The sequence below is a fragment of the Pelophylax lessonae genome (genome assembly GCF_965119305.1).
Source record: "Pelophylax lessonae genome assembly, chromosome: 6".
NCBI classification, from domain to species: domain Eukaryota; kingdom Metazoa; phylum Chordata; class Amphibia; order Anura; family Ranidae; genus Pelophylax; species Pelophylax lessonae.
The window spans coordinates 11,641,185-11,658,642 of record NC_138773.1 but is presented as its reverse complement, the minus strand read 5'-3'; the positions used below and the strand labels follow the sequence as shown (position 1 = coordinate 11,658,642).

Here is a 17,458-nt window from a genome sequence, read left to right as displayed (position 1 = left end):
TCTGCCACCTAAGGGTTAACCTAGCTCAGACTAATTTCATTAATTGGCAATAGGCTGCCTTATTTAAGCACCTCAGAAGCACAGTGTCTTTGCTGTCTGATCTGAAGCTTCTCCTGTGTTCCTGAACCTAAAACCTGTTGTATCCAGTTTGATTCCTGTTTGACCTCCTGGCTTGTCCCTCACCTCGCTTGTCTGCTGCCCGCCCTGACCTCGGCTTGTTTGTGACCACTCTTTTGCTTTATCCTTGTCTGTTTATCTGCCACCAGATCCGGACCTGTTCACCTCCTGGCAGGGCAACCCCGAGGACCGCGACCTGGTGCTATACACGCAGCAAAATCCAACCTCACCATCTGAGGCTCTGGTGAAGACCGGTTGGCACTTAGATTCCGCACCTCGGGTTAGCCTGCGTCTACTGCCTGGGTGACACGTCTATGCTCCATCCCTCGGTGAGCTAGAGGCTACCCTCTGCACATCAGGCTCGCCTCCAGAGTCCTGACACCCGCTAAAAATCGCAGATCGCTGCCATTACTAGTAAAAAAACTAAATAAATAAAAATGACATAAATCTTTCCCCTAGTTTGTAGACACGATAACTCTTGCGCAAACCGATCAATATACGCTTATTGCGATTTTTTTTTTTTTTTTTTTACCAAAAATATGTAGCAGAAAACAAATTGGCCTAAAAGGATGAAAAATTTGGATTTTAAATTTAATTGAATTTACATTTTTTTATTGGGAATGTTATATAGCAGAATGTGAAAAATATTGTTTTTTTTTTTTTACAGAATTGTCGCTCTTTTTTTTGTTTATAACGCAAAAAAAAAAATCGAACAGGTGATCAAATACCACCAAAAGAAAGCTCTGTTTGTGGAAAAAAAAAAAAAGGACATCAATTTTATTTAGGTACAGCGTCGTACGACCGCAAAATCTTCAGTTAACCACTTGCCGACCGCCGCAAGTAAATATACTGCGGCGGTCAGCCCCGGCCAGGCAAAGTGACGTATATATACGTCACTAGCCTGTCACCGGCTTGTGAGCCAATAGCGGGCGAGCGCGCGCCCGCTGAGGTGCGCGCCCGCTGGGGCTCGTTCACTAAGGAGTCAGTGTGTGTGACCGGCGGACTCGATGTCCTCCGGTCACTCGGCGATCGTCGGTAGAGAGGGAGAAAGGCAGGCGGCTAATGTAAACAAGCCGCCTGTCATTCTCCCCTGTGTAAAAATGGGGATCAGACGGTTCTACTATGTAGAACCGTTGATCTCCGTTTTTACACTAGTAGCCATGTCCCATCACAGTTAGAAACACGCCCCTAGGACACACTTAACCCCTCCCTCTCCAATACAGTTAACCCCTTCCCTGCCAGTGTCATTTTTACAGTAACAGTGCATATGTATAGCACTGATTACTGCAGTAATGTCACTGGTAACCCCAAAAGTGTCAAAAATGTCAGCCAAGGGTCCAATCTGTCCGCCGCAATGTCGCAGTACCGCAAAAAAAAAAAAAATTGCAGATCGCCGCCATTACTCGTTAAAAAAAAACACCAAAAATGACAAAAATCTTTCCCTTTGTTAGTAAACGTGATAACTTTTGCGCAAACCAATCAAAATACGCTTTTTGCAATTTTTTTTACCAAACATATGTAGCATAAAACAAATTGGCCGAAAATGTTAAAACATTTTGATTTTTACATTTTTTTGGGGGGGAATTTCATATAAAAAAATGTAAAAAATATTGTTATTTTTGTAAAATTGACGCTCTTTTTTTGTTTATAGCGCATGATCAAAAAAATCGCACAGGTAATCAAATACCACCAAAAGAAAGCTCTGTTTGTGGGAAAAAAAGGACATCAAATTTGTTTAGGTACAGCGTTGCACGACCGTGCAATTGTCCGTTAAAGTCACGCAGTAAAAAAATCGCAAAAAAAACCCTGGTCAGGAAGGGGGTAAAATCTTCCGGGGCTTAAGTGGTTAACCTAACGCAGTGCCGAATTGCAAAAAATTGCCTGGTCATTAAGATGGAAAATCCTTCCAGTCCAGAAGTGGTTAAATGAATGTGCTTGTAAAGGCAGGCGTCCCAATACTTTTGACAATATAGTTAATCTGTTGTATAAGGAAGTATCTTTTGTTTCCTCCTGGACTCCCCCACCTGTTACTTTGTTTCTTCTCTTTGTCTGATCTGTTTTCTGACCCCCCTCCCCACCATTTACCGATTTGCAGGATCTCTGCCCGTGCTTTGTATGTCAGGGTCCCGTCTCCTCTTGATATCGAAAGGACAGAGTTCTATTGAAAGTAAAACTAACTGCAAGAGGAAGAGGAGGAGGAAGAGATGGAGGGAGATCACAGCGAGGCCTTTACCACAATGTAATTATTAACTTATACAGAGATTTCTACTAACCTTCTCTATACAGATGTATAGCTCAGATAACCACGTGAAAAAAGATCAGCGTTTATTATAATATCAATATGTGAAAAGTTTTATAAACCTTGTGTTTTTTTTTTTTTTTTAAGTTCCTATTGCCTAAAATATAATAAAAAAAAAAAACATTGATTATGTAAGGAATAGATTCTGTTCATTTAGCAAAGTGGAAGTCTCCATTTACAGTTGAGTTGAGCGCGTCTTTGATCATTTTTCAGGTGTTCTTTTAAGCATTCATACTGGCATTTGTGAGGTTTTTTTTTACATTCTTCAGCCTTCTTTTTTTTTTATTTTTGGCAAGGAAAGCTAGATACTAGCTAAGAAAATGCACAAAAACACATTACACTATTTTTTAGGCACTTCCACTGAGGCCTACTGGAGCCAAAGTGCACGACTCTGTCCCAAAAGAAGCTCATTCACTTTTTTGAGCATTGAGCTTCAATCTTCAAGGGCCACTATATCCAGGTGTGAAGGACGTCTTAACCACTTACCGCCCGCCCACCGTCAAATGACGGTGGAGCGGCGCGGCTCTTGTTCTGGGACAACGTCATATGACGGTGCCCCAGAACGGTCTCTCTCGGGCGCACAGTGCGGTGATCATGGCTGCGCCGTGTTGCTAGGACACGGCGCGACCCCGATCTTGGTAAAGAGCCAGTGACGTGGCTCTTTAACCATGTGATCGGCTGTGTCCAATCATAGTGAGTCACATGTAAATGAGGAAGTGCCATTTATCGGCTCTCCTTGCCTCACACTGTCAGAGTGTGTGGCGAGGAGAGCCGATCAGCGGCTCTTCCTCAAATGGGAGTCTAGGACAGGTAATCAGGACCCTGATCATCAGTGCCCTGATTACAGAAAAGTAAAAAAACAGTGCTCATCAGTTCCCACAATCAGTGCCCACCATCAGTGCCCACAGTGCCCACCATCAGTGCACACAATCAGTACCCCTAGTGCTGCCAGCCAGTGCCCATCAGTGTATGCTCATCTGTGCTGCCCATCAGTGCCGCCCGTCAGTGCCGCATTTCAGTTCCCATCAGTGCCGCCTATCAGGGCTCATCAGTGCTGCCTATCAGTGCCACCTCATGAGTGACCATCAGTGCAGCCTATCAGTGCCCATCAGTGCTGCCTCATCAGCGCACATCAGTGAAGGAGAAAAATTACTTATTTTCAAAATTTACTGACAGAAAATAAGAAAAACTTTTTCTTTTCAAAATTTTCTGTCTATTTCTTTTTGTTTTTAGCAAGAAATAAAAAACCCAGCAGTGATTAAATACCACCAAAAGAAAGCTCTATTTGTGTGAAAAAAATGATAAACATTTCATATGGGTATAGTGTTGCATCACCGCGCAATTGTCATTTAAAGTGTGACAGCGCTGAAAGCTGAAAATTGGCCTGGGCAGGAAGGGGGTGAAAGGGCCCGGTATTGAAGTAGTTAAAAACCACTTGCCAACCACCCCATTTACTGCTACAGGGCGGCTGCACTGCACAGGGTCGTATATATATATATATATACATATACGTGATCCTGCACTTCCGGGTAGCAGGCGCAATTGTGTGCCGCTGGCGGCTCACTCCCAATGTGATTCTACACAGTGGGCCAATCAATATACGTCTATTGGAATTTTTTTTTACCAAAAATATGTAGCAGAATACCAATTGGTTGACATTGATGAAGAAATTCGATTTTTTACATTTTGTTATTAGATATGTTTTATAGCAAAAAGTAAAAAAATATATATATTTTTTTTCAAAACTGTTGCTATTTTTGTGTTTATAGCGCACAAAATAAAAATCGCAGAGGCTATCAAATACCACAAAAAGAAAGCTCTATTTGTGGGGAAAAAAAAGGGCATACATTTTATTTGGGTACAGCTTCGCATGACCGCGCAATTGTCAATAACACAGTGCCGTATCGCAAAAAATGGCCTGGTCATGAAGGGGGGGGGGGGAATCTTCTGGAGCTCAAGTGGAAGATTTAAGCTAAACTAAGCTCCAAGATAAAAAAAAAATATATATATATATATATATATATATATATATATATATAAATAAATATATCTTAGTATTGAGTGGGGAAGCTATTCTAGTGAAGCGTCAAATCATTTAGTTGGGAACAATTGTTATGTGAATAAAGCCGGCACACTTCCAAGTAAAATACTTTATTCCAACAAGGATAGCGGTGACAACATGACAAATGCTGACGCGTTTCGGCTTTACGCCTTCCTCACAGGTGGGAACAGGAGTTTTCTGAAGCTTACAAAGTGAATATTAGTAAATATTAGAAGAAGTGGTGTTCACTTTGAATACTCAATAATGTGTAAGGAAAATTTAAAAAAATAAAAAAAAATAATTAATTTTTGCTGGAACATGATTGGTTGAGTGAAATCAGCTTTGCCTTATTCAGTAGGCTCAGTAAGCAGTCCCAAGTAATCAGCCTCGACTCCTTTAGGACTCATTTGCATTCCTTAGGTGTTGTAATGCGTAATATGTTTCACGTTAGTGACATTGAAATGAACAGGCTTCCTCTACACTAAGGGTCTTCAAACTATGGCCCTCCAGTTGTTCAGGAACTACAATTCCCATCATGCCTAGTCATGTGTGTGATTGTCAGAGTTTTACAATGCCTCATGGGATGTGTAGTTCTGCAACAGCTGGAGGGCCGTAGTTTGAGGATTCCTGCGACTACACCTTAACGTGCCAAAAATCAAATATGCACCATTTTTTGGCAACACAACTCATTACTTTGTTTTAACAAACATTACAGGGTGCTGCCATGCAGGTGCATTCAGGGCCAGATTAACATAGGGGCTATTGGAGCTGCAGCTCCAGGCCCCTACCTTTATATAGGCCCCGGGTTGGCCATATTCACTGTTACCGCTCTTCTGTCACTTGTAAACACAGAAGTCTGGCTTCTATGCTCGCTTCCCCAGGCAGCTTCCTCAGAACCTCCCCACACAGCGCGAAGGCCGGACAAGGAGGGACAGTTGCCGATGCATGGATGTGTTTATGGGCTTCAGAGACAGCATCCCATGTGGAATTAGGCATGCATGGCTGCACCCTTCCTCCTCTGGGTGCATGCCAAGGCACGGCCCTTAAGGCCCTTCAAAATCCTCAGCACCAAGCCCATGATGCTCTTAATCTGGCCCTGGGTGCATTGCCTTAGCGCAATAGGGTCCCCTTCAAATGAATGGCACTGCAACACAGCAGTGCAGGCCATCTAGGGGCAGGTGCAGAATCCAGAGTGAGACTCAGTGAGATTGAGTGATACCTTCATTTAGGGCCTGGTGGGTTTATTTACAGATGTCCAGAATGCAGCTTTTCCACTTGGTACAGAGTTTAGCCCCATCCAGCTGCAGCCTGACATATACTTTTATAGGCTTCAGGAAGCAGGGCTGGACACTGTACATGTCCCTCCTTAAGCAGGGCTTGACACTGCACCTGTCCCTCCTGAAGCAGGGCTTGGCTCTGCACCTGTCCCTCCTGAAGCAGGGCTTGGCTCTGCACCTGTCCCTCCTGAAGCAGGGCTTGGCTCTGCACCTGTCCCTCCTGAAGCAGGGCTTGGCTCTGCACCTGTCCCTCCCGAAGCAGGGATGAATGGTACACCTATCTCTCCTGAGAGCAGGGCTGGAAGCTGCCCCTGTCCCTCCCAAAGCAGGGCTGGACATTGTCCCTGTCTCTCCTGAAGCAAGGCTGGATGCTGCACCTGTCCCTCCCAAAGCAGGGCTGGACACTGCATCTGTCCCTCCTGAAGCAGGACTGGATGCTGCACCTGTCTTTCCCAAAGTAGGGCTGGACACTGCCCCTGTCCCTCCCAAAGCAGGGCTGGATGCTGCCCCTGTCCATCACAAAGCAGGGATGGATGCTGCCCCTCCCAAAGCATAACTGGACACTGCCCCTCTCAAGGCAAAGCTGGACACTGCACCTGTCCCTCCTGAAGAAGGGCTGGATGCTGCACCTGTTCTTCAGGAAGCCAGCCTGGATACTGCACCTGTCTTTCTTAAAGCAGGGCTGGATGCTGCACCTGTCCCTCCAAAAGCAGGGCTGGACACCGCACCTGTCTTTCCTGAAGCAGGCCTGGACACTGCACCTGTCTTTCCTGAAGCAGGCCTGGACACTGCACCTGTCTTTCCTGAAGCAGGCCTGGACACTGCACCTGTCCTTCATGAAGCAGGACTGGATGCTCCACCTGTCCCTCCCAAAGCAGGACTGGATGCTCCACCTGTCCCTCCCAAAGCAGGGCTGGACACTGCACCTATTCTTCATGAAGCAGACCTGGATGCTGCATCTGTCCCTCCCAAAGCAGGGCTGGACGCTGCACTGTTTTTTCATGAAGCAGGCCTGGACGCTGCACCTGTCTCTCCCAAAGCAGGACTTGGCACTGCACCTGTCTCTCCAGAAGCAGAACTTGGCACTGACCCTGTCTCTCCAGAAGCATGGCTGGAAGCTGCACCTGTCCCTCCCAGGTGCACAAAAGCATGGGAAGGGATGCACTGCAGCTAGACGGCCCTGTGTACAATATGTGCCGATGTAAAGTATACGCTACTCATTGTCAGTATATTTTGTACTGACAGAATGTTGCTGACATTTGGATAGTCAACATCATCAAAATGTATCTAAAACCAAAACCTTGTTTTGTGTGGAGTGAGGAAGAATTAAAACCCCTGCCATGGTTTCAATGCTGTTCCCTGAAGGTAAATTTACCCTCTCTATCCTGGTGTCCTGGTATTGTCACTGAGAAAGAAAGTAATGGAAATCCAAATGTTATGAGTTGTCACCAAAACAGGAAGAAAGTGGACAATTTCCATTGGGGACAACTGTGTGACAGAAGATTTCCCTCACTTTTGAAAAATGAAATGTATCTTGCTGTTGTATCTTCATGGCAGGAATATGATTAAAATTGAACTAAAATCTCATAATGGGACAAAAAATGTGTTCTACGTTCACCTTTTAAAATACCTGCTGGTACTCCCAATAAGGCCCCCTCGTACCTGGGAATTCCTACACTAGCTTGTGTTCATTCCCTGATCTCCGACACAGCAAGGGGGTGTCGGAGCCCAGAATGACTCACCACAACACCCAACCCCCTTGAAAACCCCAGACTCTGGTTACAGCTGAAAATAAGGGAGGTGTATTGGCGCTCAGAGGTAGTACTGTAAGGTGGACTGCTGCTAATGGAGGGATATAATGCAGCATCACATGATAAACCATCAAAGTATAGGCACAAGGAGGGGATTAAGAGTCCATGTGCAAGTCCCTGGACCAACGGTAGTGGTGGGCTATCCTGAAATCCAGTGAGGAAGGAGGGGATCCAGGGTAGTCTCAGGGATGGATGGACACTCAGGGCAGCTGACCGGAGGAGTGAAGCCAACTCTGTATTAGAAATATGGAAGAGAGGAAAGCGCCTCTTTGTAATGTTCTGGTACCTTTGGGTACCCTAATTACTCTTTCATAAGTGTATGCGCCCCACCATTCTCTTTTGGTAAGGTGCGCATACACCTTTAAGACTGATGCTGTCATCACTGAGCGCCGGACTGGATGGCTATTTAGATCGCCGGCTCTCACTCACATGTGTTCGTTCAAACTGCTTTGTGCCTTGATGCTAACCTGTCTTGAAGCTCTCATGCTTGCAAGCATACCTCGCTGTCGGAACCACGCTGCGCTGATCCCTGTATCCCGCTACCGGATCATCCGCTCTTGCCGAACCTCTCCTCTGCTACATTGCTATTAGTGATAAGTACCCCACAGGGGAAACCTCTATAACCTTTATACTAAAGCTTACACTATCTAGCTCTGCATACTAAGGACTATTACTACATCTGCATTATCTAAGATTGCTAGCTCTTGAGCCTACTTCCACCTGTTCTTGCACTGGGTTGATCTCTCTTGTATGTCCACCTGCTACTCTGTCATCTGCTACCATACATGATTGCTAAACCTATCTGCATCCCATCTGCTACTATCTTACTTTCAAGAACATTTCCTTTCAAGTGTCTGTCATCTACCATCTCTACCCAACCTGTCTCTTCAGCCTATCATCACTATATTACTATACATATAAGTCACTCTAGGAACATCTTATTGAGTGTGTGTATTTACTTGCTGAATTGAGATCCTCCACACATGATGAGTCATTGAGAGTTGGGAATGGTGTCTCAGCGTTTCTCTACATGACTACTGAAGTGGAATATTTCTGCAGCTGAAAATCCACATCATACATAAAACGCAGGAGCGTTACACTCTTGAGTGTTGTAAACAATTTATTTGCAATAAAATAGTAGTAACTCACATGGAAGTTCGTATTATCATGTATGGGCGTCACGCTCCGGAGGCTGGATGTGGATATCTGCCAAGTCCTGATGGTGTCCAGCAATCCGGGAGGACTCAAGAGGCCCGCTCTGGCGTCTTCCGGGTGGACACAGCGGAGAGGCTTGTACAGTGGCCGGTGGCGTCTGACGTCACATATGTAGAGACGGGCAGTGAGGGCAGGCGAGGCTCACAACGCGTTTCGGAACATGCGTCGATACCCGGTCCGGGCATGCGCACTCCTTTGTCAAGTGTCTCCATATTTCTGGTTACAGCTGGGATGTCTCTCATTATGTGACCTAATGTATGGTGTTTTTCTTCAATTTCTGATTCCAAGATGCCTTATTATTCTCTCCTTTTTTAGTGGAACTCTGTATAGCCATATTTTCATGTTGCACCAAGTGTATATGCTTTTTTGGCTTGCCTTGATTTATACTGGTTTGTTTTGTACTTTTCTAAATATTCAATAAATCGTTTAAAAAAAAAAAAAAAAAAATAATTTCCTTTCCCTCTTAAAAAAAATAACAAAAAACAAAAAACATACATTTTATCATTTCAGAAAATTACATATAATACAAATTAGTTCCAACCCCCCCCCCCCCCCAAAAAAAAAAATTAAAATAAAATAACAAAAAAAAAGCCCTGATAATTAGGAAAAAAATGTGGCTTTAGATATACAATAATGATACATTTTAATACTTATATCTATATTCTGGTATTAAAAGAATAACGCCCTAAAAGTACATATACTGCAAGTGTTACCTTTGTTCCTTTTGTAACTGCAATAAAACTAACAATTTATGTAGTAAAAAGAGATGCTGAGAGATTTGAAACTTATAAAAGGTGGAAATATCTTTATAAAAGGATTCAGATGGGTTGTTTCCTACTCTCTGTTTTACAGCACAGAACAATGGGCCCTTTGTGAATAACGTGTGTTGGGCCTCTTTGTTTTTGTTTTTTTACTTTTTTTCCAGGGTGGTGTTTGAGATGCAACATTTCTGGTCAGCTGGAACGCAGGTGGAGCGCAAACTGGTGATTCCTATACAATACATGCTGATCCCTGTCTTATTAGATGTAAGTGTAATAAACCTTCCTTTTGAAATAAATGATTTGAAATACTGCACCATGAGAGTGTTCTTTCCTCTCCCTCTCTATATGGCAACACTGGAGCTTTGAATACACTATTTACATACACATTGAATGGATGACAGCAGCAGTATGAATTCATTCCTGTGATCTCATGTATGACATCTTGGATTTTCCTATATGCATAATTTGACTCCCTGTAATGAAGTCTGGTGAGTGTATAGTGTCTCTGCATGCAGGTGGAGAGGAACCTTTCCTATACTCACTGAGGACGTTATTCATGTACGGGATCATATATGGACTTAACAATTTTTATGTATTTTCTATAATCTAAATGAAGATGTATTTATTTATTTGTTTATTCACTGTGGTGATATGTATTTTATAATATAAGAGCGCTGTTGCTATACAGTACATGCTGATCCCCGTCTTATTAGATGTAAGTGTAATAAACCTTCCTTTTTAAATAAATGATTTGAAATACTGCACCATGTGAGTGTTCTTTCCTCTCCCTCTCTATATGGCAACACTGGAGCTTTGAATACACTATTTACATACACATTGAATGGATGACAGCAGCAGTTTGAATTCATTCCTGGGATCTCATGTATGACATCTTGGATTTTCCTATATGCAGAATTTGACTCCCTGTAATTAGGTCTGGTGAGTGTATAGTGTGTCTGCATGCTGGTGGAGAGGAACCTTTCCTATACTCACTGAGGACTTTATTCACATATGGGATCATATATGGACTTAACAATTTTTATCTTATCTTCTATAATTTAAATGAAGATGTATTTATTTATTTGTTTATTCACTATGGTGATATGTATTTTATAATATAAAAGTGCGGTCCCTTCGTTTCTTACACTTTACAACGTGCAGCTCTTTATTGTAGTTTATTTGCTTTTTGGTTATTGATTTGGCAGGTTTAGAAACAATTTGGTTCCTATATTTTCTTTTATAAATGCACAGTGGGGATAATGTAAACAAAGCAAATGGGATGCCCCCCCCCCCGCACACACACACACACTTTTAAATTGGTACCAGGCCCTTTAGATCTGGCATAGATTTTAAGAAGGACTCCATGAAAAAAATGTGGGGTCCACTCCAAATTACATACCAGACCCTTCCAGTCTGGTATGGATTTTAAAGTGGTACTTCATAATAAAATATATAAGCAAAAAAAGTGTAGGTTCCATTTAAAATCCATACCAGACCCTTATTCGAGCTTTCAGTCTGGGTGGCCAGGAAAGGGGGGGGCACAACTGTACACACAAGTGTACGCCCCCCTCCTCCTAAACCATATTAGGCCACATGTTCTAAGTATGGGGGGACTACCTTGCCAGGGAGGACGCCCCTGCAAAGCAGCATTCATCCCCCAAGTTGAAGAGGACAAGGGCCTCTTCTCCAACACCCTGGCCTGGTGTGGGGATTTGCAGGAAGGGGGCTTATAGAAAACTGGAAACCCCCTGTAAAAGTAGGGGGGCCTCCTGATACCAACCCCCAAGTCAATCAAAAGGAATGCTTCCAAAGTGCGTATTGGTGTGAACCGATCCTTTACAGGAAATTATAAGAGGGACAATGGACTTGGGTGTAGGGGCCTCAGCTGAAAGTTTAAAGCTGTCCATAGATGGATCGATATTCGGCAGGTTCAGCAGGGATCTGTTAAATTTCAATCCATGTGTGGCCATCCCTGTTTGACGAAAGTTGGACGGTAGATCAAATTCTGCTGAATGGGAATGATGGAAAACTTTTGTCAATTAGTGGCTGCAGCTGTTGATCAGTGTTAGTGGAGCGGAGACTCCTGCTGTCAGAATACAATGTCCCGGCAGGGAAGGATCCCTCCATCCACCTCGCTTGTGTCAATTGAGGAATCTGTTCATTTTTTTATTTTTGGTACATCTAGCTGGCTAAATAAAAACCAATGACTCGTCTATGGTCAATTTTACATCGGTCACCCACCACGGAATGGCACGAAATAGGAGTTTGCTTGTTGCATGTAGCTAAGTCTAGGTTTTCAGGATTGAAGTTCCTCAGGGGCTGGGCTTATTTCATAGATAGTTTCCTGATCAGTTCTACATCCTGAAGGAATCATGGAAATGATGAAATTTCTCAGAGTTTACACAGGGTTTCTATAGATAAATTAAAGGAACTGATGTCTTATCACACAATCAGACAGATCAGCTCTGGCTCTTAACATCACCACACAAGAAAATGTTGTAAAACTGTTTTTTTTATTTTTATTAAGCAAAATCATTATGCTTTGTGTCATATAAAAATATCAATTCACAAGCGGAATGAATAAGTTATTCCCTTTATAGAGCAGCACTGTAATAAATCTCAAAGCCAAGGAAGGGAGGGGATATTTTTCGGGGGTGGGTGTGAAATCATCATGGATGTAAGCACTTGTGGACACATTGTGAGGCAGGGAGGGTAGATTATTTGGGGGAGGGGGGTGTACTGGGGCAACTTGGAGCTCTTTGTGGGAGGGAGAAGATAATTAAAATGGGGGGCAGTGTCAGTGTATTCGATTTCTATGGTCCCTTTTTTAAAGCAAGATGCTGTGGAGGAGACCTTCATCCAGGACTTCATCATTGGACTGACACCAAAGCTGATTCTGGACTCTGGCCGTGTTCTCTCATACTGTGCTCAGACTGTGCTCTTCACTGGCTGCAGTATCAGGGAGCTGCCTGGAAAAAAGATGGGAAGTTAAACTACCCACGGGTATCAGTACACAAAAGAAGAGAACCTGTCATACAAGGTGAAGACACTAAACAGTACACTCTGGGTTTGATTTACTAAAACTGGAGAGTGCACAATCTGGTACAGCTTTGTATGGTAGCCAATCAGCTTCTAAGTTCCACTTTTTCAATTAAGCCTGACAAAAGTAAAGTAATGCACTTGAGGGCTAAAAAGTTTATGGCAAGTTACTTACTAGGGGGAGAACCTCTGGGGGAATGCAGGAAGGAGAAAGATCTGGGGGTCCGAGTAGAGCCACCCACAGGCTCTGTATCAGCCAGCCAGCCACCCATAGGCCCTGTACCAGCCAGCCACCCATAGGCCCTGTACCAGCCAGCCACCCATAGGCCCTGTACCAGCCAGCCATAGGCACTGTACCAGCCAGCCGCCCACAGCCCCTGTGTCAGCCACCCACCAACCCACCACAGGGTGCCAGCCAGTCAGCCAGCCACCCACCACAGGGTGCCAGCCAGCCAGCCACCCACCACAGGGTGCCAGACAGCCAGCCATCCACCCACCACAGGGTGCCAGCCACCCACCAGAGGGTGCCAGCCAGCCTGCCAGTCATCCACCACAGAGAGCCAGCCAGCCTGCCAGTCATCCACCACAGGGAGCCAGCCAGCCACCCACCCCAGGGTGCCAGCCATCTACCACAGGGTGCCAGCCAGCCTGCCAGTCATCCACCACAGGGTGCCAGCCAGCCACCCACCACAGGGTGCCAGCCAGCCAGCCACCCACCCTAGGGTGCCAGCCACCCACCCACCACAGGGTGCCAGCCAGCCACCCACCACAGGATGACAGCCAGCCACCCACCACAGGATGCCAGCCAGCCTGCCAGTCATCCACCACAGGGAGCCAGCCACCCACCCCAGGGTGCCAGCCAGCCACCCACCACAGGGTGCCAGCCAGCCTGCCAGTCATCCACCACAGGGTGCCAGCCAGCCACCCACCACAGGGTGCCAGCCAGCCAGCCACCCACCCTAGGCTGCCAGCCACCCACCCACCACAGGGTGCCAGCCAGCCACCCACCTCAGGATGCCAGCCAGCCACCCACCACAGGATGCCAGCCAGCCTGCCAGTCATCCACCACAGGGAGCCAGCCACCCACCCCAGGGTGCCAGCCAGCCACCCACCACAGGGTGCCAGCCAGCCAGCCACCCACCCACCCTAGGGTGCCAGCCACCTACCCACCACAGGGTGCCAGCCAGCCACCCACCACAGGGTACCAGCCAGCCAGTCATTAAGCATTAAACAAAAATTAACATGTTCAGTACCAGATTTGTGTCAAAAATTGTCTTTATTTTTCAAAACTTTAAATGTACAAAATATCGGTCCATATCGGCCCATACCGATACGTTGTGACCAAAATATCAGTATCGCCCCTGAAAAAAAACATATCGGTCTATCCCTAATCATAGGTGTGCGCAGCCTATTGCATTAGGGTGTGCACCCCAAAGTTTAAATACACATGCATGTGTTTGCCTACATGTACATGGCCCCGATACATTACTCTCCCTGCTGGCAAAGTGAAATAGAAGTGTGTGTGGCACATCTCTTATGGCAGAGCAGGTCCGAGGGAGATCTTTCCCATCTCCTCACTGGCAAACAGAGCGATAATGCTAATGTGCCCTAGGTGATTAGGGTGTGCCCAGGCACACCTGGCACACCCTGTGCGCACGCCTATGTCCCTAATTTATATATCATTCACATTTCTTAGCGCTGCACTTTTTATATATTGTGAGGAGGCAGAGCTTTCCTTATGATCACTATAAGAGATCACATCAACAATCGGTGAACCTCAAATATCCAACCTCTGCACAATGGGCTGGAGAATCTCCTCTGGAGAATTCATTAATAGCCTGTGTCATCATTTTTCCCTTTTTATGGTGATTTACTTACACTGAAGGTTGTTGATGATGACGATGACAGCACAGCATACAGCACTGTTGAAACTGACTGCCCAAAAAGTAAGACCTTTTATATGAGAAAGATAAAAACAGGAAATTGTTACCGCGAGAATGAAAAGAATATTTACTAAATGATGCAAAATATATTCCAACCCTTACCGCCTTTATGCCGGAGCAATACCAATACACAGCCAACCATTCCAACACCGTCACTACCAGAAGAGCGGGGAGGCCTGCCTGTGGGGAGCCCTGAAAGACAATTGCTTTTATTTTAATATTATTGTTTCTCAATATTGACATATTTTAGGACCCATTAGTCTTAGCTGCTTCTAAATCACTCATCCATATGCAGATAATGAAAATGCTGACTTCACTGCCTTCACACTTGTTCCATGACCGTAAAGCCAGAAACGGCCAAGCAATTCAGCTTTTTTTTCACAAGAGGTTCATCAATGGTCACTCAATGATCAGCCAATCCAACAGAAGCCAGCTGATTGGTCGGCTTCTGTTGGACGAGCATGCTGGAAAACCAGCAGCCAATTGGCTCCCGATCCGCGCTCTCAGCTAATGGCTGATATTGCTGACTTGAGTGTTCTGGCAGGGAGGTGTTCCCCTGTCAGAACACAACAGTTCAGTGGGGGGAGATCATCAGAGGCATAACTAGAACTTTCAGGGGCCCCGGTGCAAAAAACCATGAAGGCCCCCCCCCCCCCCGGACCCCTGGCTTGGGCCCTTCCCACTGATCCTGGGGCCCTTTACTCTCATTGCGGGGCCCTTTATTACCGTCCCACAGCGGGACCCTTTCACAAGTTCTGCAGTGGGCCCCCTTCCTGCCATCTGGGGGCCTCCCCATGGTGGTGGAATTCCAGGGCCCGGTTGCAAGTGTGACCTTTGCGATCCTGGAAGTTCACCCACTGGTGTCAGTAGTTTTTATTTTTTGGTACTTTAATTGTATTATTTTTTATCATTTTATTTTATTTTTTTTACAATGTCACTGACTATGACTCTGTCCATTCAGAAAAGGAAGGAGCTGGTAAATTACATATTTACCGACCCCTTCCTGGTTCTCTATTGTGAAACATCCCCTGCAGCAGCCGGCAGGAGAGGGGAGGGAGCACACGGGGGGGGGGGGGGCAGCACAGTAGGGGGGTGGGGGACCAGAGGAGCACACAGGGGCCCAGAGACAGCAGAACACAAGTGAACTGGATAGGAGTGGCGGGGGCACCATACAGAGGAACCAATCTCCTCCATTTTCCTCCTGCAACTACAGGAGGAAAAAGGAGGACAGTGAATTCTCTACATGCCGCCCCCGCCGCCCCTCCTATCCAGGTGTACATGGGAGCCACACAGGCCCCCTGGAGCATGGGGCCCGGTTGCAACTGCAACCCCTGTAGTTACAGCCCTGGAGATCACTGTTCTAACATTGGACTGTTAGTACAGCAGCTTTGACCAGAGCTATTAGTGTGCACCAGGCTTCAAAATATACAAGGTGCCCTTTATTTCTTTATCAGGAGCCTCTTCCGTGCCTGTGATTTCATTTCACGTTACTACTGGGGCCTGAATTTTCCTGACTTCATTGCTAATCCCTGACAACTACCATCTCTCCGTCCAATCAGTGGCCGGTATGTGCATTCTTATAGGTACCTGAATTGCTGTTGGAGAAGCCTAGTCATACAGTCAAGAAAAGTCAAGACAATCAAGACAAAGTCAAGTGGTTAATAACGGTCATAGAATCCATCTTGTATGGTCTTTTCTTCTTTGGGGCTTTTACTTTTAAAAGGCAAAATATTAAAGCACACCCTCAACGTCATACAGAGCCACCTAGGACTACTTTCTGCTCTTCCCCCCTTTCTTACCTCCTTTTCTATGTCCTTTTCTTTGAGTTTCCTTATTTTACCCTCTGTAGGTACTTATTTTGGTAAGGTTTAACCACTTGCCGACCGCCGACTGTGTACATACTGCGGCAGTGTGGCTCTATTGCGCAAAACGACGAACGACCACTAGATGGAGTGATTGTAAACAAGGCAGATGTCCTTTCTGACAGGAAGGAAGACAGAGATCTTGTGTTCACATATGATCTCTGCAGTTACACCAGGGAGAATGACAGACGGCTTTGTTTACATCAGCCGCCTGCCTTTCTCCCTCTCCAGTGGGAAATCGCGAGTGACCGGCGGACATCGGAGCCGCCGGTCACTCGCGCGGGGATGACAGTGAACGAGCAGGGGCAGAAGCGCGCCTCCGGCGGCGCACGCTCGTCCCCTATTGGTTCACGAGCAAGTGACGTACTGTTACGTCACTTTGCCCAGGAGGGGCTGACTGCCGCAGTATATGTACTTGCGGCGGTCGGCAAGTGGTTAAAGTGGTTCTCAAACCTTGAGTTTTTTTTTACCTTAATGCAGTGATACTCCACGCCGGTCCTCAGGACCAGGTTTGCAAGATAACTGAAATACATCACAGGTGATATCATTTGCTGCTCAGTGATTGGACTATTCTAGTCTGCTCCTCCCCAAGGTAATACTTAAAATCTGGCCTGTTAGTTGGTCCTGAGGACCGGAGTTGAGAACCACTGCCTTAATGCATTCTCTGCATTAGGGAAAATAACCTTCTTTGTCCAACATCCCCCCCAACCCCCTTTACATTTTCCTGAGCCTAACCTTGATCCAGCGCTGTGCATGAGAGCAGTGGCTCTCTCTGCTCTCTCCCTCCTATCAGGGCAGAATGAGAGCAGCAGGAGCCACTGGCTGTCAATCACGTCTAAAGACAAGGGAGGTGGGGCAAAGCCTCGCTGTCTGTGTCAATGGGCGCAGGCAGCTGGGCCAGGGGAGGACTGGGCCAGGGGGCAGGGGGGCAAATGCCCCCTGGGCTGCTCTAATACCCCATAAAAAGGCTGCACCACTTCTGCCATAGTCATGCCTAAAGGATTTCTGGTGAAAAGAAGTAAAGAGTCCCTGCAGCTGACCTACTGAGTGCGGGTTGAAGACAAGAACAGAGCGCAGTCTCCCCCTCTCCAGC

At 45.9% G+C, this 17,458-nt stretch overlaps 2 protein-coding genes across 2 annotated transcripts in view; both read right to left on the bottom strand.

Moving 5' to 3' along the window:
• The window catches only part of LOC309558404 (uncharacterized protein), a gene marked incomplete at its 3' end in the record, with an annotated part of 48,772 nt that extends 46,477 nt beyond the window's left edge, over positions 1–2,295 (bottom strand). The window contains exon 1 of the mRNA XM_082261478.1: positions 2,196–2,295. The remainder of the gene's footprint in view (positions 1–2,195) is intronic.
• Positions 2,296–12,288: 9,993 nt separating this feature from the next.
• The window catches only part of LOC309558403 (uncharacterized protein), a gene marked incomplete at its 5' end in the record, with an annotated part of 44,107 nt that continues 38,937 nt past the window's right edge, over positions 12,289–17,458 (bottom strand). The window contains 3 exons of the mRNA XM_082261477.1: positions 12,289–12,490; positions 14,439–14,513; positions 14,606–14,695. Coding sequence (XP_082117603.1) covers positions 12,479–12,490; positions 14,439–14,513; positions 14,606–14,695 — 177 coding nt within the window. The 3' untranslated portion in view covers positions 12,289–12,478. The remainder of the gene's footprint in view (positions 12,491–14,438; positions 14,514–14,605; positions 14,696–17,458) is intronic.